This window comes from Anomaloglossus baeobatrachus, chromosome 1, assembly GCF_048569485.1.
Source record: "Anomaloglossus baeobatrachus isolate aAnoBae1 chromosome 1, aAnoBae1.hap1, whole genome shotgun sequence".
Classification (NCBI taxonomy): domain Eukaryota; kingdom Metazoa; phylum Chordata; class Amphibia; order Anura; family Aromobatidae; genus Anomaloglossus; species Anomaloglossus baeobatrachus.
Window position 1 is genome coordinate 699372173 of NC_134353.1, and position 26436 is coordinate 699398608.

At 47.7% G+C, this 26436-nt stretch overlaps 1 protein-coding gene across 1 annotated transcript in view; it reads left to right on the plus strand.

Annotated features, from left to right (window-relative positions):
- Positions 1-26436, plus strand: part of GGT1 (gamma-glutamyltransferase 1) — a 259711-nt gene that overhangs the window by 86933 nt on the left and 146342 nt on the right. Inside the window, exons 2-3 of the mRNA XM_075320874.1 lie at positions 15255-15425; positions 18413-18543. Of these exons, the coding sequence (XP_075176989.1) occupies positions 15259-15425; positions 18413-18543 (298 nt within the window). The 5' untranslated portion in view covers positions 15255-15258. The remainder of the gene's footprint in view (positions 1-15254; positions 15426-18412; positions 18544-26436) is intronic.

A 26436-nucleotide genomic window follows, 5' to 3' on the forward strand; every position in this document is an offset into this window, starting at 1 on the left:
ATACTGAGAATAAATTACAGACAGGTGGACTCAATTTATTAATTAGGTGAATTCTGGAGGCAATTGTCCACTCAGAATTTAATTTAGTGGTATCAGACTACAGAGGGCTGAATAAAAACTCACATCAAAAATCTCAGGTTTATATTTTTTAAATATTTTAAAAAAACATGTATCATTTAATTTACTCTTCACAAATACTTTATGTTGGTAGAAGTATATCACATATAATCCCAAAAAAATACATTTAGGTTTGTGGGTGTAACGTGAAAAAATGTGGAAAAGTTCACAAGGTAAGGCACTGTATAAATGTAATAAATTAAGAAGAATTTCATAAATCAAAATGTCCCAGCAATCCATTGCTCCAATAATCATTTGACATGATGAAATCATTGATCACTACTGTGCTCAAGTGCAGCAGATCTAGAAAGTAGTCAACACATTCTGCTACCTACTACTGGACAACACCTGGTTCTTTATCCCACATTCTGCTATCTACTACTTACTGCTACACAACACCTGGTTCTTTGTCCCACATTCTGCTATCTACTACTTACTGCTACACAACACCTGGTTCTTTGTCCCACATTCTGCTATCTACTACTTACTGCTACACAACACCTGGTTCTTTGTCCCACATTCTGCTATCTACTACTTACTGCTACACAACACCTGGTTCTTTGTCCCACATTCTGCTATCTACTACTTACAGCTACACAACACCTGGTTCTTTGACACATTCTGGAAGCTGGTATGTTAAGTATTGTATGAACAGCTACAGTCATATCAGGGGCCGGTCTGGAATTCTTTTTCTCAACATCTATTATGTGTGTTTACATGTGCTTTCCATATACATGTAGACAAGCCTCAACAATTTACGTCTGAAGGTTTTCGAAGCTACATCAGTTACCCATTATAGCTCCAGCGTTGGTCCTTTGCTACTGCACCCAATATTGGTTGTCATTGCTGCAGCTGTGATGTCACAACCAAAGCACATGACAGCTGCAGCTAATCACTTGGTTCAGTGGTAATGCTGATCTAGATGGCACTCAACTGCTGAACATAGTGATTGGCTGCAGCCATTTCTTGCTGTAGTTGTGACATTCTAGCTACATTTGTGTCATCAAAGATCGGGCATTAGCAGGCGGCTAAGGATTGAGCTACAGAGAGTAATGTTGACCTTGTTATTAAACACATAGGGACAGATTCATCAAAGCTTATGCGCCGGAAACCTGTCGTAAAAGCTTTGAAAATATGCAGCTTTTGTTATTTTCATGCCTGTTTGAATCAGCTGTGCCACGAAAGTCAGGACAGAAACGTGGCCATGCCCATCCATCAAATTCAGGAAAACTGACAGCTTTTGTACACCAGAAATACTACCCAAGTTCTTGAGTGGGGTAGCACTTCTAGCGCAGCACACAGAGGCACACACCACTTAGGAGAGGCGCCTCATTCATAAAATGGCATGTGTCTCTTAATGAATTCAGCACGTTCTGCTCCAGTAAGACTGGCATAGCGTGATTGTGCTCTATGCCAGTTTTAATGAATCAGCCCCAATAAACCTTTAAGCTAAGAAAAATATGTCAAAACGCCTTTAATTAAAAGTGCTCTGCTGCTGTTTGGAATAAGAGCCATGTTCACACAATGGATCGAGCTGCTATTTTTGTTTTGATTTTTCAAAATTGCTTTAGAATGCAACAATTTTATTGCAAATTTGGAAAATCATGGCAATAAAACCCAGTGCAATTCAATCATATGAACATGGCCTACAATGAGACTAGTATTTGGGATTCACTAGTATTTAGTGTCCTAAATTTAGGCTGTCCAAGACTTAGGGGTACTTTGCACGTTGCGACATCGCTACCGAAATATCATCGGGGTCACGGTTGTTGTGATGCACATCCGGCGCCGGTAGCGACATCGCAATGTGTAAATCCTAGGAGCGACGATGAACGAGCGTGAAACAGTCAAAAATCGCTGATCTGTGTCACATCGTTCATTTTCATAATGTCGCTCCAGCTGCAGGTACGATGTTGTTTGTCGCTCCAGCGGCGTCAAAGATCACTGTGTGTGAAGCCGCAGGAGCGACAAACATCTCCTTACCTGCGTCCCGACGGCAATGCGGAAGGAAGGAGGAGGGCGGGATGTTTACGTCCCGCTTATCTCCGCCCCTCCACTTCTATTGGCCGGCCGCTTAGTGACGTCGCAGTGACGCCGAACGCACCTCCCCCTTGAAGGAGGGATTGTTCGGCAGTCACAGCGACGCTAGCCGATGCTAGCGATGTCGCAATGTGCAAAGTACCCATTACTCAGTGCTAAATTCACCACAGACATAACTTGTAGGTCATCATTGACCCCAATGCAAATTCTGCAGCATGACCACCTGATGACTTGCTCGTCATAGTACTCAGAGGCACCGAAATTTTAGAACAAAGTTCTAAGAGAAACTGATCTGGTCAACAATAGGGATGATCGAATACCAAAATATCAGACTTCACGAATATCCGACGAAAAGGTCACCGCTATTCAACTATTCGCGAATATTCGAAGCACAATGTAAGTCTATGGGGAACCAGAATAATTTCACGTTGGACCTAACGGCGAGCTGTGGTCACTAAGGAAAAGGCCGAAATAGATGGGAAAAAGCAGAATCTCTCTCTCTCATCCATGCTGCTGGAAGCCGGAGCAGTGGGAACTATATATGTATCGTTCTTAAAAGCTGCGACAACATATATATTGGCGCTATAATAATTAATAATAAATAATAATAATAATAATAATAGATGACGCTGTTCGGCCAAGTCAATCACAGTAACACCACAACAAAGATGGCTGCGGTATTATTGTGAGAGCAAGCAACATCAGATGTGTTTATTGGCTGGAAAACAGGCGCCAGGAAGTCGAAAATGAAAGTATCGGAGTGTAAGGTAATTTATTCATCGAATACCGAATGTCGCGAATAGGCTGTTATCCGTCGGATACCGAATAGTGGTGAATACATTCGCTTATCCCTAGTCAACAACAATAATTTTTATTAATTAAAAATAATGACTGCAAACAACCTGCAGTTTAACCAAAAGAAGAGGGCATCACATGTAGTATACATAAATAGAAATCATACACAGGTGCTGTGCAATAAATATAAAGTAAGTCCAGAAGTGAATATGATACATTGATTCCAAAAAGATGTTAGACATATGTAGCAGAATAAAAATAAGATTAAAAACATCACTTAGTGTAACATAAAATGTGGAATAAAGCACAACACATGAAGATAATAAATGTAAGTGTGTCGCCCCAGCAGGGAATCGAAACGCTCGGATCCGGGGGTGGTGTCCGTTCGTGGCTTGAGGGTCTCCGGACCCAGGGGCTTAGGGGCCACACTCTAAAGTGAAAGGGGATATTTACAGGGGAGTTATAGTTTGTGACGCCACTCGTGATGTGCGGTAACTGGGAGTACCGCCACTGCCGTTGGGAGTACCCGGGGTGTTGAAGTGGGGCAGCAAGGTGTCCTTGCCCTCCACGGGTAGGGGCAGGCCCCGGGACTCTGGATGATGCTACGGGGTGCCATGACGGGGTGCCACTCAGGTACTCACTCAGCAAATAAGCAGACGCTGACAACCGGGTAAACCAAGTCTCTGGGTGCTGCTGCCTCTCAAAGGGGAGCTCGTCCGGGTCCCGTCCCCTGCAGTGCTGCCAGGAGATCCGTGACCTGCCTCCTGGCACAAAGTTTAGATTCTCCGTAGTGGCCCGGTAGCTTGAAACTTGCCGGGCCCCGCTCCCCACTGTAGCTAAGTAAGGGACCCTGCTCTCAGGGCTCATGCTTGGGATTTCAGTGGGCTGCTTGTTTGGAAGGCCCTATCCTCCTCATTGCGCTAGTGCCCCGATTCTGGAGCTAGTTGGAACACTCCATAAAGGCTCCGTTCTCCGCAGGTTAATTGCCGGGTTGCCTGAAGCTTCTCCCCGACCTAGGGTCCGTATACCCCGCCGTGCCTTTGGTCCGGGACCGGTGATAGGACCAGGGTGCTGACTGTCCTCTCTGACAGGTCCTAGGCACCTAGCCTCAATCCCCTGTGACCGGGGGTCTGACTCCTCTAGGTCCAGACCACAGCCTGCAACCTAGTCAGCTTCCCCTGGGAGCCACTACTTCCAGCTTCCTCTGAGCTCCTTTGAGCTCAAGGGCTACCACACTTCTCCTTTTCCACTTTTCTTCTACACTCCTCACCTCCCCTACCTGACCCTTAGGCGGGCGACCCTATTCCGCTTAAGCCGTCCACTGGTGTGCCTGGTGGGTGTGGTACAGGGTGTATGTAAGATTTGATTAGCTGTTGGATGCAGCACTGCAAGATGGGGACTCAGAACCATGAGGGATTTGAATACTGCACGGGAAGGGCAGTTTGTGCAGTACCCTGTGACGATCTGAATAGTCCAGGGGTGTCACATAAGTATGGCTGCATGATGACAAGACAGAAGGATACAGCAATATTATAGACTACTAGAGAAGGCAAAAAGATAAAGGAAGCTGGCATGTTTTTTTGTGACAGATGGGCTGATTGGTCCCCCATGCACCAGATATTGGTATATCTAACCTCTGAACTCTCTTTGGTTACGGATTTGAGTTTCACATGAATACAGCGCATATCTTTGGGTTCTCAAATACTGTATATCCCTTTCTCATGTATTAATCATTCTATAACCCATGGAGGTGCTGAATCACTGACTTGTGGGCATGGATCAATAAATCTGGAACCTCTCTCTGAAATCTAATATATAAAGCTGAGTGTGTGTGTGTGTGTGTGTGTGTGTGTGTGTGTGTGTGTGTGTGTGTGTGTGTGTGTGTGTGTGTGTACCGCCCCACACTCGACTTTAGCCGAGCCGCTCGGATCCGGGCTCGCTGGTGGGTGGCTCGAGCATCTCTGAACCCGGAGACCCTGTGGTCACTCCGATCTCAAAGGGGGGACTGGCATTTTAGGGGACGGCTGGGGCTGTGTTTAAGTTCGTGACGCTACCCACGGGATGTGGTGAAGGTGGACACCACCGCTGCAGTTGCGGGACACCCGGGGGAGATGTTGCGCAGCAAGATGTTAACCCCTCCGTGGGTAGGGATGGTGGCCCCAGGACCCATTGGGGAGAGCTAGGCGATGCAGGGAAGTGCACGGCCGGGGGGCGCTGTTGTACTTACGATTATTAACCATACACGAGTCTCTGGTAAACCAAGGTGATGGTGGTCGGTGGCCGCAGCCGGCCGCAGTCTGGTCTCCCACCTGGTTGGTGGTCTCTGCCTTTCTCCTGCACCTGTTTTGTGTGATTTTTGGACTACCTGAACTTGCAATACAGGAGTCCGCTCCCTGGCTTGTGTATGTTGGAGGAGCCCTTTGCCTGCAGATGCTAGCCCGTGGGATCTCTCTGCCGTGGCGGTGGCTTTCTATCCCCCTCGTTGGCTGTTGTCTTCAGTCGGGACTTTGGGTGGGAAAGGATCTAAAGTCCTGGCCGCAATCAGTTAATTACCTAGCCCCCAGTAGCTTCTGGACCTAACTTCATGGTCTGAGTACCACCACTTGTGCTCCGGTTTCCAGTTGGTTCCCCGGGTCGGTACCGGCGGGCCACTACCCTGTCCCGGTCCACCTCGGTTCCACCGAGCTGTCTTCCCGGCTCCTGCAGGCAGAGGCCTCCGTATGCCTCCTAGCCAAAGGTGCCCGGGCTCCAACCCTGGCACCTGCAGTTAGTCGCAGACCTGACACACAGGCCTGCCTCCACTTCACTTCACCTCCACTAACAGATTGTTTTTAACTGAACTGTGTTTTTCCTGCCTCAGGCTCTCTGAACTCCTCGGTGGGCGTGCAAACCGCCTGGCTCTGCCCCCCTGGTGTGTCCATCAAACACTGAGGTAGGTGACTAGGGTTTAAAGTGTTTGGCTGCTGTTACCTTGTTAGGGGACTGGTGTTGTGCACTAACTGTGACTACCTAGCTAGTCCAGGGGGTCACATTCCCCCTTGGTTAACTACAGACCGTCCGCAGGCTGTCCGACCACCACCATTTATTTTTCTGAACTGAAAAAGATAAAAGGTATAACACATATACAATTATAATACCAGTATTTACAAACAAGCATACTTCTGGTTTCTTCCCTTGCGGGAGGCTGGTTACTTGAATGTTGCAAACATATAAAACATTTTTTTATTAACTGGAAACGGGACGGGACCGGGTCCTTTCATTAGCCCACCCAAGCAAACCTAGCCCTGATGCTGCCTCTCCAAACAGGTCATCACCCCTTTTCCTCAGTCCAGGAAACGGGTTTACGTCCGGGTGTTGCCCACACGGGCCGGGTAATAAGTTCCTTACCCAGCAGTCTCTCAGAGGCCCCACGTCCAGGGGACCCCTGACCTGGAGGGTTGTCACCGGTCTACATGGTGACGGGACCTCGGCCTACAACATCCCGCAGGCCCTTCCTCCAACCAGCCTCTCCGGAGACTGTAGGACATGAAAGGGTGGTCCGGGACTATTTACAAGGCCCAAAAGTTTTTGGGTGGCCTGCGAGTTCTCAGCCATGTCTGTTTTTAGTAACTGAGGGCAACTTGAAAGGGGAATGAACAAAGTCCCAACGAGGACGGGCAGTATGGTAGATAGTCTGGGCCAGCACATCCGCTTTTCTGTTTTCTCAGGCCACAATCTCCCGGCCCAGCTGGCATTGCTGCCGCTCCCAATACGGAGCGTCCTCCTGCTTCGGCTCGCTTTGCGCGGGGGTCGGGCCCAGCCGGAGCTCCCCTGTGCCGGCTACGACCGGAACCTTCTGCGCTGGGGAACCCCGCTGGGTTGTGGCCTGCGTTGCTGCCTCGCAGCGGCAACCCCGCGACGCCTCAGCCGAGGCTGGGAATCTGGGAGCGGCCAGCTTTACCTGCTGTGCTGGCTTCCGGTCAGCGGCCACCTCCATCTTGGCCGGGCGGACTGCCGTGGCCTCGATCACCTGGGGCGCAGTCACTTCCGGGACTGGCGGGTCCACACCGGGAGCGGGCATCCTCCGGAGGTGAATCTTCCTCGAGGCTGGTGTCAGGGTGGCGACGGGCTGTTCGCCGGTGGCTTCTGCAGGCGGGTCCTCGTGGGTTGGTGGATCGGGCTCCGCTGCTGGTGTTGGTGGCAGTGGACCAAGCGGGGGAGCAGGGGCAACTGGTACGGGCGACGAGGGAGGCAATATAGAGGGCAGGGGCAGACCGGGTCCCTCAGCCATGTCGGCCGGTCCCTCGGGGACATAGGGGTGTGGGTCGCTTACCAGCTCCTCTAAAGTTGCCTCCACTTCATGTACTCGCACGGCCGCAGCTATCGCGGGCGGAGAGGGGACGCTGCGCTCACCACGCTCGGGTCCGGCGCTGCTGCTGCTTCGCTTGCTGCTCCGTGGCTCGAGCGGTGGGCCGGATCCGGGGACTTGAGCGGCGCTCCTCGCCCGTGAGTGAAAAGGGGGATGGTTTTTGGGGATTTATTGTCCGTGACGCCACCCACGGTTGTGGTGAGGTTGTGACACCACCGCTGCTCTGGACGGGGATCCCGGGAGCGATGACAGGGAGCAGCTTAGATGTTGTTCTTCCCCTCCGTGGGTAGGGGGGTTGGCTGTCCCGGGGCCCGGTGAGGGAGGAATGGCAGGTGGGTTACGGGGCCTGGTGAGGTTCAGGGTCGCAGGGGCAGCGCGGTGCCGCACGTCACAGTGGTACTCACTCAGCCAATGATTTATGCAAAGTCTCCGGTAAAACAAACGGCTGGATGGACGGGTCCCACAGATGGCTGCAGTGGTCCTTCTCCCGGTAGGTTGGCGGTGACTGCCTTTCCCTGCACCTGTGTTATGTTCTCGGTTCTGGTGGTTTCCCACCGGTAACCCGCTCCCCAGCTTGGATGGATGCTGAGGGAGTCCCTTTTGCCCGCAGGCTCTGGCCCTGGGAACTGTAGTCTTGGCGGTGACTGTATTTCCCTTTACGGTTTGAGCGTTTGCCTTCAATCGGGTCTTGACTGCTGGGAAACCCCGGAGGTTCCCTTTGCTAACGGATTTGACCGGTTTTACGGCGACTCCAAGAATGGTCGGGGTCCGTAGGCCCTGCCGAATGGTGCTGGCTTCTCTTCGCTCCCCGATCTGGTACCGGCGGGCCACCGCCCATCCCCGTTCCTTACGGTTCGCGTCAATCAGCCTCTCCTGCAGACGGTCACCACCGTCTGCCAACCTTGCTGTATGTGCCCAGGCCACGCACCCGGACAGTCTGCTCCACTACCACTTCACTCCTCAACTCTCCAAACTGATCTCTCTTCCTTTTCCCGCCTCCAGGACTGTGTACTCCTCGGTGGGTGGGGTCAACCACCTAACTCCACTCCCTGGTGTGGACATCAGCCCCTGGAGGGAGGCAACAAGGACTTTTGTCTGACTTTGATGTGCCTAGCCGGGGTGTGGGGTGTGTTGTTGCAGTACCTGTGACGTCCTGGCTTGTCCAGGGCACCACACAGCCACTTCCTCCATCTCGGCCACCCACCGCTCCATCAAGAAGTGCACCTGGGCTTGCAGACGGTGGCACATCTGCGTCGTCCGGGCTTCCACCCACGCCGCTGTTCCGGGCGCGGGCTCCGGGCTTGCTAGACAGGTCAGCCATGTCGCTCTCTCAGGGTCCAGGAACCAGAAGTGTGGCAGGGTCCTGGAGTCCCTGCCATTTATCTGCTCGGTCACATGTCGCAGAATCTTCACCTGCCCCCCTTGGTCTTTTTGCAGCACCCCTCTCTCCGGCAGGTAAGTTTAGTTTTGCGACTTCCGACTTTGCTTTACAGCCATGTTCCCAGGGGGCGGGGCTTCAGCTTTCGTGCCCTTTTTGTGGGGAAGAAGACTCTGGCGGGAATCTTCGCGCCAAAAGATGGCGGCAAGATGGTGGATCTTGAAACTTTTACAACGGATCACCGCTGACTTCACTTCAAGGCGCACTTCACTAGGTAAGTGAATGGGTAAGTATCCTGTTCGTGACGCCAGAAGAGTCGATGTGTACCGCCCCACGCTCTGCTGCAGCCAAGCCGCTCGGATCCGGGCTCGCTGGTGGGTGGCTCGAGCGTCTCCGGACCCGGGGGCCCTGTGGTCACTCCAATCTGAAAGGGGGGCTGGCGTTTTAGGGGACGTAGGTGTACGGCCGGGGCCGTGTTTAAGTTTGTGACGTCACCCACGGGATGTGGTGAAGGTGGACACCACCGCTGCAGTTGCGGGACACCCAGGGGAGATATTGCGCAGCAAGATGTTAACCCCTCCGTGGGTAGGGATGGTGGCCCAGGGACCTGTTGGGGAGAGCTGGGCGATGCAGGGAAGTGCGCGGCCGGGAAGTGCGCTGTTGTACTCATGGTTATTAACCACACACGAGTCTCTGGTAAACCAAGGTGATGGTGGTCGGTGCCCGCAGCCTGCCGCAGTCTGGTCACCCACCCGGTTGGTTGTCTCTGCATTTCTCCTGCACAGACGGGGAAAGAGAGAGACAGACAGACACACACAGAGACAGACACAGAGATGGAGACCGATAGAAATACAGACAGAGATAGAAATAGTCAGACAGAGACAGACACAAACATACAAGGAAAGAGAGACAGACAGAGACAGTTACTATCCCGGGCAACGCCCGGGTACTACAGCTAGTCTTATATAAATTCTCATTATAAAAAACAAACCATATTTCTAACTTAAGTTCTTTCTTAGGATAATGCATTAGTACTACTGCTTCTTTTCTTAAAACCGGATACATTTGTAATGCAGCACACATTAGAAGGCACAGGATAAGATGTGATAAGGCTGCTTTACACGCAGCAACGTCGCTAGCAATGTCGCTCGTGAAAGCACCCGCCCCCGTTGTTTGTGCGTCACGGGCAAATCGCTGCCCGTGGCGCACAATATCGCTAACACCCGTCACACGGACTTACCTTCCTACTGATGTCACTGTGGGCGGCAAACAACCTCTTTGTTAAGGGGGAGGTTCGTGCACCGTCACAGCAGCGTCACACAGCGGCCGACCAATAGAAGCGGAGGGGCGGTGACCTGCCGCATTAACGACACGCCCACCTCATTGCCAGAGGACGCAGGTATGGTGTTGTTCGTCGTTCCCAGGGTGACACACGTAGCGATGTGTGCTGCCTCAGGAAAGATGAACAACCTACGTCCACAACAACCGAGATTTTTGAAAATGAACGATGTGTCAACGATTAGGTGAGTATGTTTGATCGTTAACAGTCGCTCGGAGCTGTTACACGCAATGACGTCGCTAATGAGGCCGGATGTGCGTGACCCCGACGACATATCGTTAGATATGTCGTTGCGTGTAAAGCCCCCTATAGATTTTCTCTCGTCAAAGGACTGTTTCTTCATAGGTGTAATACAGTTAAGGGTATGTTCACACGCTGCTTTTATGCTGCTATATTTCTACAGCAAAACCTGCTCTCTTAGCAGTAAAAAAGCTGTTTCCAAATTTGCTGTGGTTTTTGTAGTTTTTTGGTGTGTAATTTGTCTACAGTACATATTTAAAGAAAGTTAGTTTCATTCACAACAAACCAGCAAAAAACACAGTTGCATTTTTGCACTCATTGCTTGCAATCGTGAAAAAAAGCTGCAAAAACGCTGAGAAAATTGACACACTGCTTCTTTCAAAACGTTTTTAAACTTCTATTAACAAAATACATTGTTTATGAAAAGACTAAAGGGGGCTTTACACGCTGCGACATCGCTAATGCGGAGTCGTTGGGGTCACGGAATTTGTGACGCACATCCGGCCGCATTAGCGATGTTGCTGCGTGTGACACCGATGAGTGATTTTGCATCGTTGCAAAAACGTGCAAAATCGCTCATCGGTGACATGGGGATCCAGTCTCGATTATCGTTACTGCAGCAGTAACGATGTAGTTTGTCGCTCCTGCGGCAGCACACATCGCTATGTGTGACGCCGCAGGAACGAGGAACCTCTCCTTACCTGCCTCCCGGCCGCTATGAGGAAGGAAGGAGGTGGGCGGGATGTTCCGGCCACTCATCTCCGCCCCTCTGCTTCTATTGGGCGGCCGCTCAGTGACGTCGCTGTGACGCCGCACGGACCTCCCTCTTAGAAAGGAGGCGGTTCGCCGGTCACAGCGACGTCGCCGGGCAGGTAAATATGTGTGACGGGTCTGCGCGATGTTGTGCGGCACGGGCAGCGATTTGCCCGTGTCGCACAACAGATGGGGGCGGGTACCCATGCTAGCGATATCGGGACCGATATCGCAGCGTGTAAAGTAGCCTTAATTGTTTACTTGTTGACAGTTTTGACTTTTTTAAGACATCTGCACTTCGCCCTGGCATGATGGATATCAGCTTTTGGGCCAAATCCTGACTCATGACAACCCATTTTCTGGGGAGTTTATCCCGATTTCTGTGTTCTTGTTTGTCCACACACTTTTCCAGAATTGACCACAGCTTCTCAATGGGATTGAGATCTGGAATTTTACGGACTATGGACCCCAAATTTCAATAGCTTGTTCACTAAGCCAGTTAGTTATAACTGTTATTTTGTGACATGGTGCTTCATCATGCTAGAAAACGCAATGTTCATCACCAGATTGTTCCTGGAAGGTTGGGAGAAGTTGGGGGAGGTTTAGATTCTATGCTTTAGTTATGGTAAAATTGGGAGTGAACCCACTCTATTGGATAGAAAAAAGCCCCACACATGAATGGTCTAAGGAGGCTTTACTGTTGGCATTATACAGGATTCATGGTAGAGCTCACACTTTCTTCTCCGAACAATCATTCTTTCAGATGTCTGAAGGGCTCTTCATCTAGATCCCTTCACAGTTGCAATATTGAGTTTCTTAGCTCACAGAGAATTGTCTAAACTTAAAGGGATTGTCCAATAGGCATAGTTCATTTTAATCAATAGATCTCAGAATAATAAGAAGTTCCACAATCTGATGGGTTTTTAAAAATAATTCCTATGCTGAGATAATCTTACATATGTGTCCCTGCTATGTAGTGTGTAATGGCCGTGTCTCACCATACAGGGACATGGTCTGATCATACCACATCTCTTGATCGGGGGAGAACGTAATAAAGGAGAACGTAATAAAGTATACAGATAGGACAGCACAAGATCACAATTGATTCTTCCTTTGAGGTAAAGCATTTTCTAAAAACAAGAAGGGAAATGTTTTACCTCACAAAAATAATCATCTGTAATCATATGTTGTAATGTCTGTATACTCTTACCTCCTCCCCTGCCCAGGAGAACATGGTGTGATCAGACCATGTTCCTGTACAGTCAGACACATCCATTACACAGCACATAGCAGGAACACAAGATTTTCTCAGCACAGAAGCATTTTTTTTTTTTAATTTTTTAAACACGTCCAATTGTGGAAACTTATTCCAAGATCTATTGATTAAGTTGTACTTTGTTCGTGGGAAAACCCCTTTAATATCACGCTTTCAGAATTTAGTCTATTCTGGGATTTCCTTCTCTCAATGTTCCTGTTAGCTCATCACACAGATCTGGAAAATGCTGACGAATTGGAAATTCGCAAAACGTTTTGTTGTATAATCATTAGGTTTCAGTTACTTATAAACAGAAAGCTCCTTTAACATTAGTTTCATCATTTGGAATGTCCCCATTGATGTAATGAATTATTCTTGTGGATTAGTAGAATATCGTGTTCAACGAAGTATATTTCCAGAAATTGCCTTTGTGATTACAGAGAGGCTAACCAGCATTTCTAAGAGTTCTATAACAAATATCAGACATAACCAAACATAAGTAGAGCAACGTATATGACCCTTCTCTTAAACGTAATACTAAAATTAAGCAGATGTTGGGGTAGATAGGGGTCAGGTATTTTAAAATTTTAACGCCCAATTCAAGAGAGTCTACAGTGTGCAGAAGGAACTTTCTGTAACTCTTGTCACTACCTTATGGTGATCGCATAAAGGAAAGGTAGTCAGGAGAGCCAGGGTCTGGTAACAGGAGGTCACCTAAAATCATAAGGGGTAAACAGATGTAGCGCCCCTGAGACCCTCAGGGCACTACAGGGATATGCATCCTCTTGGGGATGCAGGACCTACCCCCTGGTACCTGGATGCAGGACCTACCCCCTGGGACCTGGAGAACAAGTGCAGATACCACCAAAGCACAACCAAAATCCTAGTTCTCCACTCCACACTGGGCATAGAGGGTTAACCATGTAAGGGGATGTTGCCATGGGAACGAGTCCCTGGGTGTAGCCAGCCTGGTGGGAGGGGTCAGCAGTCAGTAGGAGAGTGTGGCACAAAGGTGTGCGGACGTGCACCCCGGGGGCACAGGATAGAGGTCGCCAGGACAGGTACCAGAGATACCGCTGGGACCGGAGCACAGGGCCCTAGGTAAAGCATCAGTTTCAAACGGTTTGATAAATATCTTCCGGTGATGACACCTTCACGGACTTCACCGAACCAAATAATCCGGGGGCATCAACAGTAAACTAGGATCGGTCTGCAGTGCACGCCATGCGGAGAAGGAGACTGTACCCCAAAAGGGACAGTCGGGGCCCCCAAACGCTCCACGCTATGGAGACCCAACTAACAGTGCCGGGGACTGAGCAACCTGGGTCACTACATTGGCACTGGTCCTCCAAGGGACCTGAACCAGCAACTCCTGGGTCCACAGTGAGTAGAGATTGTTAAAGACAACCTGGTGTGGTTTCAATTATTGCCTCGTTATATCTCCCAGGCACGGCCCTACCTGCGGAGGGCCTAACACCATTGCTGCAATCACCATCAACCCTGGGAGTACCTACATTCAGCAGCGGTGATTCTCCATCCTTAACCGCAACAATCAGGTGGCGTCACATGAACATTAACTTATCTTCCCTGTAAATATCCCTCCTTACAAAAGCGGCCCAGGGCACAGAACCAGGCAGCAGCCACCAAAGTGACATTCCCAATTATAAGTACTGCCCAGGACCGAGTACCCCCTTCTCTGGGTGATACACAGAGACGTAGTCAGGGCACAATCCGAGGGTCACAATACCAAAAGAGCACGCAATAGTAAAAGGGAGCAAGCAGAGATGTAGTCAGATAACAGTCCGGGGTCCAAGACAGGAATGCACGACAGGAATAGGGAGTGGGCAGAGGGAAGTCAAATAACAGTCTGGGATCAGAATACTAGCAGACTCACAAACTATTGCAACACAGCAGAGCCAGAGAATGCAACTGGCAGAGTTCTAGGAAGCATGCTCAGGAAAGTAGCCTGAGCAATTACCTGGAAGGTGGAACAGCTGAATAACCAGCACCTCCCAGAACCAACCTGGACTCTAGTATAGTGACCAAACTGCTAGTTCATTATCAAGGACTGTGCTGCAGAGCATCTCCAAGGGCAAGATGGTCTGCACAAAAGAATAGACACCCTGTCAGATCTGTAAGAGCCGTAGAGCATCTCCAGGTCTGTGTGATGCTTTGCACAGAGAATCATGACACTTTCTAAGGGCTTTCTGAGCTACAGCATATTTTATGCAGCCAGACACTTATGGTCACAGTGTTTATACTCCGCAATACTAGATTGAGTGTGATATGCCTGCTACACAATATTATGTGATTTATATTTCTGCCACACAGGGAGATTTTGTGTCCTCTTTTTGTTTTCACTTACAGGTAAATGCTTTATCTGCATGAAGGATTTCCATCATTCTTTGTTTGACCTTTTAGGTTGATAGGTTTTCTTTTTACTAATAGAAAAGCTGCAAGATTTATAGGTTCTGAGTTTTGTTGTTTTTTTCTTTTTAGTTGAATGGAATTTTTTATGTTTTTAAATAACCAACAGATTTGACTGCAGATTAATACTGCTGGGAAATTAGGCATGTTGTAAGATTGATGGCTGTGCCCTGTCTGTGGGCCTCTTGTAACGTTGTGCGGGCACCGCTGGCACCATTCGAGCAAATTGGAAAAGTCAGGAGAACACTGGTAGCATGAAGTATTGCCAAGCACAGGCAGCTTCTTGCAGCAGGAACACAAGCCAAGGCCCTTCTAACTGTATGTCCTTTGGTATATTCATAGCAAAATGGGCTTAGATTACGTCCCAATATATATATTATATATAGACGAACCAGTATCTGAAAATTAAGCAGGTGAGTTACAGCATTGAAAATATGTATTTGTACCTGGGAACAAAAGGTTCTTAGTACATTAGGCCGAATGAAATGAAAAATTGTTAGTTTGGAGAATATACACAGAATTCTGAATCCTCAGCATTTTTTGTGTCTTCCTTCTTCCACAGCACCATGAACAAACGTATTTTGATAGTAGGATTTCTGACTGCCATTGTGTTGGCACTGGCTCTTTTTTTGGGATTGTTCTTTGGACTGCGCACTCAATCTGTTCCCATTTCACATGTCTATGAAAGAGCAGCTGTAGCCACAGATGCTGGGAAATGCTCCGAAATTGGCAGGTAAGTCTATGTCCATTATAAAAAAAAGGTTGTATTACTGACTAGAAATGAGCGTATTTGGGTCTAATGTGCTTTAATTTGAAAGGTAAATTCAGTTAGCATTAAATTTATTATATACAAATCAAATTTGTCATTTAAAAGAATTTTGTTATGCTCTAAAATCTTTGTTGACCTCAGATCATAATAAATGTAGGGCTTAAAAAAGATAAAAATAAAAAAAATATGATATTCACCTGCCCTGGCGTTTCTTATAGAATACAGCCTAGGTAAGTCGAAAACCATATTTTGCAAGTGAAAGAAAACGATTATACAGTATTAGTCATTTTTTATTTTTGTTTTGAAATCTGAATTACATAGTTTTTTATTGAAATTAGCGTACAGACTACAAAACTGAATAATGAGAAATAGGGCCGCACCGTCCATTGGACAAGTTGAGCAGTTTGCTCAGGTGGCACTAAATTCAGGGGGGCGGAGCTGTATGGTGAGTGCCGTTTTCCGCCGCCTAGTGCCTCAGTGCCTCAACAGGTAAACCGTGCACAGGATCTCCCGGCCGCCAGACAGCACCCCCTTCCCGCTCCTCAATCTCGGATCTCGGCCGCCGGCTGACAAATTCCCCCCCCCCCCCCCCCCCCGAATAAAACTGATATACCAGGATTGGTTAAATGAATCATTTCAAAGCTAATTGATTTTGCTTCATACATTTTGCTATTCACTTCACTCGAATTTTGAAAAATATCAGCCATCTTGCTGAATTTGTGGTAGTGATTAAGACACTGTACATTTTTTGTCATAAAAATAATTCTTGCCTCTCCCCCGTTCTTAGCTGTCCACCCTCACCGTTCCCTATGGCTCTCGTCACTCTTCAGGGCTCATAGGCGCCGATTAGGCTTCATGACCCCATGACACAGAGACGCCTAGCCAGCATCGAAGCACCATTGAAGTGTGGCCAGAACCAGAGGGAACTGACTGGTGGAACAGGAGAGAATTGGGGCAGGTGAATATCATATTCATATTTTTTTTTTTATATATATAGTACATACTTATTTTTTTTATACCCTTTCCACATTTAAAAATTACTTAAGGGTGCCAGTGTTGTCCTGATGACAAGGACATTGGTCAAGCCTCACAGTCACTATATGGTTTAAGGTAACCTGTCACCAGATTTGGCGAATATAAGCTGTGGTCACCACCACTGAGCCCTTTATATACAGCATTCCAGAACAGTGTATATAAGAGCCCAGGCCGTAAAGTATAACGTAAAATACACTTTTATAATACTCACCTAGGGGGGCGATCCAGTCCGATGGGTGTCGCTTCTCTCTGGTGTGGCGCCTCTTCTCTCAGATGCAACGCCTCCTCCTCTCTGCAGCGATCGTTTTTTAAGTTATACAGTGCTGTATATAAGAGCTCACTTGTGGTGGCCGCAGCTTACAGTCCCCAAATCTGGTGACAGGTTCCTTTTAACAGTCAGACTACCCCTTTTGGCATGTATTGTGGCTAAGTGCTTATGAATATAAGAAGGGGGTATATAGCCAATGTATTATAACCTGATCCAAAGAAAGGCAGCCAAAGGGTTAAAAAATTTCTACCTTGGACTATGGTGCAATGGAGCAGTCATAATAAGAAGGCAGAGCATAGGATGTTGTGCAAGATTCTTTCCTGTGAAGGAATGAGGTTACTTCATAGGTGTAATACTTTGATGCGATTATAGACTCACTCTAAAGCTGGGTTCACACTAAACGACAGCGACAACGACGTCGCTGTTACGTCACCATTTTCGGTGACGTAACAGCGACCTTGTAAGTCGCTGTTATGATCGCTGCTTAGCTGTCAAACACAGCAGAAGCAGCGATCATAACGTCGCTGTGCTACATGTTCAGAGAGCAGGGAGCCGCGCTTAGCGCTGGCTCCTTGCTCTCCTGCAGCACACATCGGGTTAATTAACCCGATGTGTGCTGCAGCTACATGTCACAGTTCAGAGAGCAGGGAGCCGCGCGCACTGCTTAGTGCTGGCTCCTTGCTCTCCTTGCTACAGTATACATCGGGTTAATTACCCGATGCATACTGCAGCCACATGTCACAGTGCAGGAGCCGGCACTGGCAGCAAGAGCGGAGGCTGGTAACCAGCGTAAACATCGGGTAACCAGGGAAAGGTCTTCCCTTGGTTACCCGATGTTTACGCTGGTTACAGCTTACCGCAGCTGCCAGTGCCGGCTCCTGCTCGCTTCATTTCGTCGCTCTCTCGCTGTCACACACAGCGATGTGTGTGTCACAGCGGGAGAGTGACGACCAAAAAATGAAACTGGACATTCAGCAACGACCGGCGACCTCACAGCGGGGGCCAGGTCGTTGCTGAATGTCACACACAGCAACAGCGACGGGACGTCGCTGCAACGTCACAGAAAATGGTGACGTAGCAGCGACGTCGTTGTCGTTGTCGCTGTGTGTGACACCAGCTTTAGATCTTATGTAAACACTCATAATAACATTTGAATACATAGAATATTTCTAACTTCTGTTCCTTCTTAAGAAAAGAGGATAACTCATTGTTGATTTATGCAAGGGTTGTTGACAACAGTAGTGTGCTTGGCTAATTCCCATAAACAATGAATGGAGCGGAGGTGACCATGCTAGACCTCCGCTTTATTCAGATAGGTCTTTTAGAGCCTTGTTTGGATCTACAGCTACCGGAAGCGATTTCCTGTTCTATACATAAGGTAAAACTTCCAAACTCGGCACAAACCTTGTAACCATGTAAAATCACTTAATATTTCCACAGCATATACACACCAAAGTCAACACGTGGCTAGTACTAGCCAAAATAGTGAACATGATCACATGATTGTTATATCAACAACCTATCGCATAGTATATGCCGTTTTCCTAAGAGAAGACATAAATAAACAAAAACACATATGTTACCTGTTATTTTATTAAATAAAGCTGTACTGCATGTAACATTTATTTAATGTTTTCCACTTTTGCAGGGATATACTTAAAGAAGGTGGCACAGCAGTGGATGCGGCTATTGCTGCCCTCATCTGCGTGGGCCTTTTCAATGCTCACAGTATGGGCATTGGAGGGGGAGTGATCCTTACCCTATATGATCCAAAAACAGGTGAGCAATGGGAAGAGAACAGTGGCAATAGAGAGCTATCTTAAGCTACCCAAATACTATTAAAGTTTAAAATGTAAAGGAAAACACACAAGGTAAAGACATTGGCAGGGGAGATCCCGATGGAGTAACATACGGGAAGAAAGGAGAGTCCACATTTCCTCAATCAAAGCAAATAAATAAATGCAAATACTGTGACAATATAACTCATCAAATCAATGTAAGTAAGTATATTCAATGTCACCACTTATTCTCAGAAGCAGGAGAAAGTATACAATATACAAAGATCCAAAATTCATATACAGGTCCAATATCAGCTATTATGGCCCTGCATGAATATAGAAGATTCCACATAGTCCAGTTTTCCAATACTAAGTTTATAAAGTAGAAATACCAAGGATATAAAACAAATCGCTTTTCTCATTAAAATGCATGGGTTTCACCTCAAAAACAGCACATTCAGCACGTCACTCATACATGTTAAAAATAAATTTAGTGCCATTTATATACTAGTGTATTTTCCAGATTGTAAGGTCCACTTTTTTTCCCCAAAACTTGGGGTAAAATGGAGGTGCTTCTCCCAAAACAGATATGGCTTACCGGGGCGGCAGTGGTGGAGAAGGGTCCTAGAAGGCAGGTTCGGCCATACTGAGGGTTCGGAGGAGCAGTGGAGAGGCTTAGGAGGGTCACAGTAAAAGGTTTCTCGGCAGCCGGTGCGTTGAGCTGACTGCGGTCTCCATTGAATCGCCCGCGGTTAACGCAATGGACTTCAACAAAATGGCCACGGAGTCCTGTCTGTGCACGCGTCACCTCCGTGGCCATTTTCTTAAAGTCCATCTCGTCAACCGTATTCTATTCAATGGAGCCCACAGTCAAATCAATTGTATCCGCCACCAAGACACCACGTACTGTGACACCGCCAGCAGATCAATGGCGCCCACCACAACACCCTCACAGTCTGCTGGCAGCTAAGTGGCTCCCGGCACCACAACACCACCGAACCCCCAGTATTGTCGACCTTCCTGAGCCACAACACCCCCTCCTCCAGCATCGCTCTCCCTCCTGTGACCTTCCTGAGCTGATCCACCAAAGCCGCTCCCCCCTTGTGAGCATTAGGATTAAGACGCACTAGGACTATAAGACGGACCCTCATTTTAACAATTTTAAAAGTTTTGTCCTATTTTCCTCCTCTAAATTTGGGGTGCATCTTATAATTTAGTGCATCTTACAAAACAAAAAATATGGTGTATTGTTAACTAGTTAAACATTTTTCATTATGCATTTAGCATTGAGAATACTAATAATAACACTAATAATAACATTATTTTAAACATTACACACTCAAGTTCGTTTTCAATGCATAGTAAAATACATGCAGTATACTTATGTGTACTTATTCTCATAGTACAGAATAGAAACAAGTGGTTAGGGTACATTTTGTTAAATCCCCATCTCACAAATATAGCAAGAATAGCCTATAACTGTGCTTCCCTAGAAATCTTCCGTGGCCACATTTATAAACAGAACAAGACCATGTGGGTAAGGTCAACCAATTCAAGACAGTAACCAATCCCATTCATAAAATCTGGAAGCAAATGTGCAAAAGCAATATGCTAGTAATGTTGAATGAATCGGTGAACAAAGATTATTAAATCAACAAGAACTGTCCAGTTAAAATGGACATCGTGGTGATTAGAGGTGCGTTTGGTGAAATTGTGCAGTTAAGTAAAATTAATGTTGTCGCGGGCAGGGGGGTGACTGACCACATCAGGGAAGGCTACCCGAGGTGCTCGGATCCGAGATCGTGGCTGGGGCTCGAGTGGAGCCAGATCCGGGGTTCATGCAGCGGCCCGTCGCCCACAACAATGAAAAAGGGGGGTATTTACAGGGGAAGAGTTTGTCAGTGATGCCACCCGTGGGTTGCGGTGATGGTTGGTGACACCGCCTCTGCCTTGGTATGGGACGCCCGGAGCTGATGTAGTGGGGCAGCAAGGTGGAATCCCCTCCACGGGTAGAGGAGGTGTAGTTCCGGGGCCCGGAGGATGGTGTGGGGTAGCAGTCTTTAGGAATGGACCGGATGGTACCGGAGTACCCACTGTGGTAATAAATCACACAAAGGGCATGTGGTAAACCAAGGCCATATGCCGGCAGCCTCTAGGGGGGGTGGGCTTGGTCCCGCACATGGGCTGACAGTGCAGGGGCCCTTCCTCCTGCACTTGTGGTTTCTTGTGTGTTGACTTAACCCGCATAAAATGGGAGAAATCCGCTCCCTGTGTTTTGTGTACTGTGGGAGCCGTTGCCCGCAAAATCTGACCCGTGGGATCTATGTGGGTTCTGGCAGACACCCTATCCCCCTTGTTGGGCTTCTGTTTCACTCTCTGGGCTACTCGTGGGACAAGATCTGGAACCTTGTTCTCTGCTGACTAATCGGTAAGCTGCTTGAAGCGGTCCTTGCCCTAGGGTCCAAGTACCCCGACTGTGCACGGTCTCTGGACCGGATTCCCGTTGTCGGCACCGGCGGGCTACAACCCTACCCCGGTCTACTTTAGGTCTCCCGCGACCGGATCTCCGTCGCCTGTGGCCCTGCTCTGCCGCCTACCACCTAGTCAGCTCAGGTAGTCGGTAGTCCAGGGGCTCCAACCCCTGACCACCACTTCACTCTTTTTGCTTCATCTGTCTAGACTTCACTAACTCCTCCACTCTACTCACGTGTTCCCTCCCCTGACACCTCAAGACCCCTAGGTCGGCGTTCCCATCCCCTAGATCGGCGTGCCCCTATTGTCCCGGGGGGTGACTAGGCTTTGTGGCTGGTGTTACCTGTGTGTGGTGTTGTGTTGGTAGGCCAAGGAGGATGGAGTCCTGCACCAGAAGGATTTGTGTAGTCTCTGTGACAACCTGGTTTTGCCAGGGCGTCACAAATGTCATGAGTTGAAAAGTGTCTAATGTAAACAGGCAATTACCCGTGGGCTTGTGCTTAATGTGTGCATTATGTGTTTAGATGCTATACCTATCCAGCCACCTTCTTTTCTTTTTTTCCACCTCCCACACATACTCCCCTTTACCACTTTTTTCCTTTCCCCTTCCATTTTTTTGGCTCCTATATACTTGTTGAGTACAAATCTTCGTGCATTTTCATTCAAAAGATCATGCCATGTTAGACTTTTTTTATTTCTTCGATGCATTTATAAAGACATTTTCGTATAGTAGACAGAAGTAATACTCTGAATAAGAATGTGAATTTCATGTTGCCAACTAGCTTGAATTAGCATTGTTTGCTTTTATTCTTTTCCACACCTTTGTTTGTTCATTTTCATTTTACATATTAAAATTATAATAACTCTATAGAGTTTATAAATAAGAAGACATTTTAGTATGGAGAAATGTCCCTTGGTTTCCTTCGCTTGGAGAGTGGGACAGATATTCCTTTCCAGGTTGTAATATCATTTAAAATATAATCTGTGAACATTTCATAAGGCATATTCCAAGAAAAAAGTATTGTTTCATTTAGTAGGATCTAATAGATGAAAAAAATTGGCAAATGTAGGTTCTGAACCTGTTCTTGCTGAAAGAAAGTTGTGTGTTCCCGATCGGATCGACTGACTCACTCACTATATAAGCCAGTGTCATTAATTAGATTAAATAGTGTTAACAATGATTAAATAATAAGTAATAATAACCAAAACTGAATCTGGAAACACCTCACTATACATACATTGATATGTAAATAGACAACCAAAAGGACCTTAAAAATAAGTAGGACCTAATATATACTCTGGATGCATAGAATCAGTAAATATGAAAACAAATATTATAATCGAAAATCTTTATCCTACAAAGGTATTTAAACAATAAAACCCCACAAAAAATAACAAAAGAAACTACAAAAACACCCCATTAAAATGACTCAAAGATATAAACGGCCCCTGGCGCCAGGGTTCAGCATGTGGTGGAACAGGTCGATATATTTCTGTTGGAGACTCATTTGATGCTTCAGCTGTTGTGGTCCACATGAAAATTAATGACAGAATAAGTACCATATTTTTCGGACTATAAGACACACCAGACCCTAAGACGCACCCTGATTTTAGAGGAGGAAAATAGGAAAATAAAATTTTAAGCAAAAAGTGTGCTCATGATCCATAGTTATGGGGCGAGGGTCTGCTGCTGACACTGACATGGGGGTAATGTCCCCAAATTAACTAAGGTACCCCATCCTGGTAATGATCCTTCTGCATTGTATATGATCCTCATCCTGCTATATACCCCCATCCTGCGATATACCCCCATCCTGCGATATACCCCCATCCTGCGATATACCCCCATCCTGCTAAATACCTTTATCCTGCTAAATACCCTTATCCTGCTAAATACCCTTATCCTGCTAAATACCCTTATCCTGCTAAATACCCTTATCCTGCTAAATACCCTTATCCTGCTATATACCCTCATCCTGCTATATACCCTCATCCTGTTATATACCTCCATCCTGCTATATGGCCTGAATCCTGTGGCACACACAAAAAAAAAAGTTTATACTCCCCTTTCCTCGCTCCAGCAGCATCATTCGTCTTCCTGTCTGTGTCAGCAGCAGTGCCGCTGACCTGTGTGGAGCCGTCACCGTTCCCTGCAGCATTGCAATGTCCTCTTGTCTGCCGGCTCGCTGATGTCTGTGGAGCTGTGCGTACAGCGATGACGTCATCGCTGTGCTCACCGCTCTCTACACACATCATCGGGCTGGAAGACAGGAGGACATCGCAATGCTGCAGGGAATGGTGAGTATACCGTAATTATTCACTGCCCCCCATGCTGATGATGATGTACGGGGGCAGTGAATATAGCCACACATGATCACTCCAGAATGTAGTTGCCAGGGATGATCACATGGGCTGGCTGCTAATTATGCGCGTACCCCCCCGCCCATCATCCCGCCCACCTGTCAGCGTCGGCTTCAGCGCTCAGAGATGATCGGCAGGAGGATGCATGCATATGAAATGAGCGGGCCCACGTGGTCATGGTAGGCGCTGCTACAGCCTGCGCATGCCGCCGATGACCCGCTCTACCACAGCACCCTCATTCCCCGCAGCCCTACATTCAGACTATAAGACACCCCCCCCACTTTCCCCCAACATTTGGGGGGGGGGAAATGCGTCTTCTAGTTCGAAAAATGCGGTAATCAATTGAGGATTCTTAAGAATAATTTTGAAGAATTAGGCTGCGAGCTGAAGGGAATGACCTCCAAGGTTGTATTCTTTGCAAAATTGCATGTGCCGTGTGCATCATAGGAGAGACAGTGGGAACTTAGGAATGCATGGCTTAAAGGGGGTGTCCACTACTAGGATGACTTCTCATTCCCAATGTTTGGCCCCATTAAAATAAAAAAAATACACTCGCCTCCCATGCCAGCACTGTTCCAGTGTTGTCAAGGCTCGCTTTCCCAGAGCTCACATGAGGTAGAAACGTCACGCAAGCCCAGCACTCAATCTCTTCCCGCCTTCAGATGTGTGAGTAATCAATAGGAAGTGAGTGGCCGGCCGATGCTCTCACGTTCTGTTGATTACTTATACTTGTGAAGATGGGGAGAGAGAAGCTGGCAGTGATTGGGCGCAGGACTTGCGTGATGTCACAACCTCACATGAACCCCGGGAATGGATTGTCAAGAAATGGACTGTGGAGGGACGATTATAGTGAAAGATCTATGTGCTACAAACAAGAAGTAAAGATAACTGTGTCCAAAAAATTTCAGGAATTAGCATTTCTGAAAGTAAATGTGTGAAAATGGATACAAATTTAAAAATGTATGTTGATTTTATGCTGTTTCAGACATCCAGGGCAATTGGTAAAGTAGTAAGAGATTGTATGTTAGCAGTGATATGAAAGAATGTGAGCCAGTCACTGGGGAGGGTGGAGGGGGTTGATTGGGAGGAAGTTGAAACACTGTGGGTGGAATTACAAAGAGAGGTGACCATTGAAAAGTAATGTTTTGGTGTAATATATAGAACCCCTAATATCATTGATGAGTTGGAGGGTCAGCTGCATATCAGATAGTGCAGGCTGTAGTAATTGTGAGATGTTTTATTCACCCAGATTGTTGCAGACTCGACTACAGGCTACGGTCTGTTGAACTTGGTCATTTCTTACAATGTGGAGTTTGTTGGAAATGTCACTTTAATGGCAGTGACCACAATATAATTTTATTTTGCTTACACTATGAAACTACTCTGGCGTGGAGATTAAAAAAAAAAAAAAACACCTTAAATTTCCCCAGGTAGAAAGCTGCATATCAGGACATTGACTGACTGAGATCAGCTGCTGTCAAAAGGTGTGTTACGTGAGGTGGGCTCATACGGTGATAGTGGATTCTCTAAGCCCACCATGGGTGCCAGTGCAGAAGCCAAGTGGAGCATGTGGAACATGTGCACATAGAATGCAAATGTCGCGCTCCGGAGCAGCCGGGCTGCTCGGATCTGGACGGTCCATGGCTTGAGGGGTTCCGGATCCGGGGGCACTGTCGACCAGTTTTAAATGAAAAAAAAGAAAAAGAAAGTCCGACTACGCCACTTGCAGTTTGCGGCAAGGGATGGTAGGGCCGCCGCTGTGGGTTCCCAGTTGGGATGATGGATGGGGGCAGCGTGGATGGTGGAGCTCTCCGCGAGCAGGGCTTTTACCCAGGGGTAGGTAAAGGGTTAACGTGGAGGCGCAGCACAATAAGTTAGCCCAGACAGGAAGTGCAGTTTGATTGTCTGTCTTTACTTACTGGATTTGCGCCCTAGGGATGTGCTGGATCCCAGGTGCGCCCGTGTCCTTGATAGCTGTGCCAGCCAACCTGGTGCCACTCTCCCACCTTTTTGCACTCGGGTGTATTTGTCGGTCCTCCCTGGCGTGGAGCACTTGGAGGTCTTTCTGGTGTCTGGGTCCTGCAGCAGGCAGCTTGGACTATTTTTAAAGGAATATGTCCCGGTCCTCCCTTTGCTGCTATTGCCTCGGACGTTAGTGGTGGCAGATGAGTCCTGGAAACCCACCCGCCTGGCAGAGTTAACAGATGGCTTGAAGTCCTGGTCTATTCTGGGATCTGCAACCCGTGCGTGTAAAGTACAGGGAGCCCTGGATGTCCACCCCACAGGATCCCTCTGTCCTTGGAGCTTGTTCTCTCACTCTCCAGCTACTTTTCTCCTCTGAGTGGCTGATCTTTTTACTCAGGTCTTTGCAGAGTCTTTGCTACTTTCAATGCGTCTCAATTTTCCTTTGTCTGTCTTGACACCTGTTCTTTTACTACCGCTCACTTCTCTCATCAACTCCTTCCTCTTTCACTTCCTTTCTCTGACTGACTAGCCACACTTCCCAGGTCACTCTCTCCTCCCCCTGGCCTGGTCCCTCCCTTCCCAGTTGGCTGCCTGTTAGCTCACAGTGCCCAGCCCTATCACCTGGTTCTTAGGGGGGTCTCCCACACTGGTTGTGAGTGTAAGTGTCCTGGTTTGCTAGTGTGTGTGTGTGTGTACTGACTGGCACAGTCATGTAGGACCCGAGCTGTTACCTTGTTTTTGTGACACCTGGTTACCGCAGGGGCGTCACACAAAATTAACAGCAAGTCCAGTAATTAACAGATAGATTACAGACATAGGCAGAGTTACAAAACATGACTGACGAACCTATCCTGACCAGCATGGGCAGATGGCAGTGTAACCAAAAACATGGTGAAGTTGCAAAAGACCATAGATGCATAGGAAGAAAAAAGGTGACTGTAAACAGGTTCCAGGATTGCTGGAGGCCACTGGCAGACAGGTAGCAGAGGTACTGATGAGTCGAGACAGGTAACTGGATACTGGAGGCCACTGACAGACAGGTAGCAGAGTTACTGACCAAAGGCAGAAGGCAGATGACTCTCAGGAGTAAGACAGA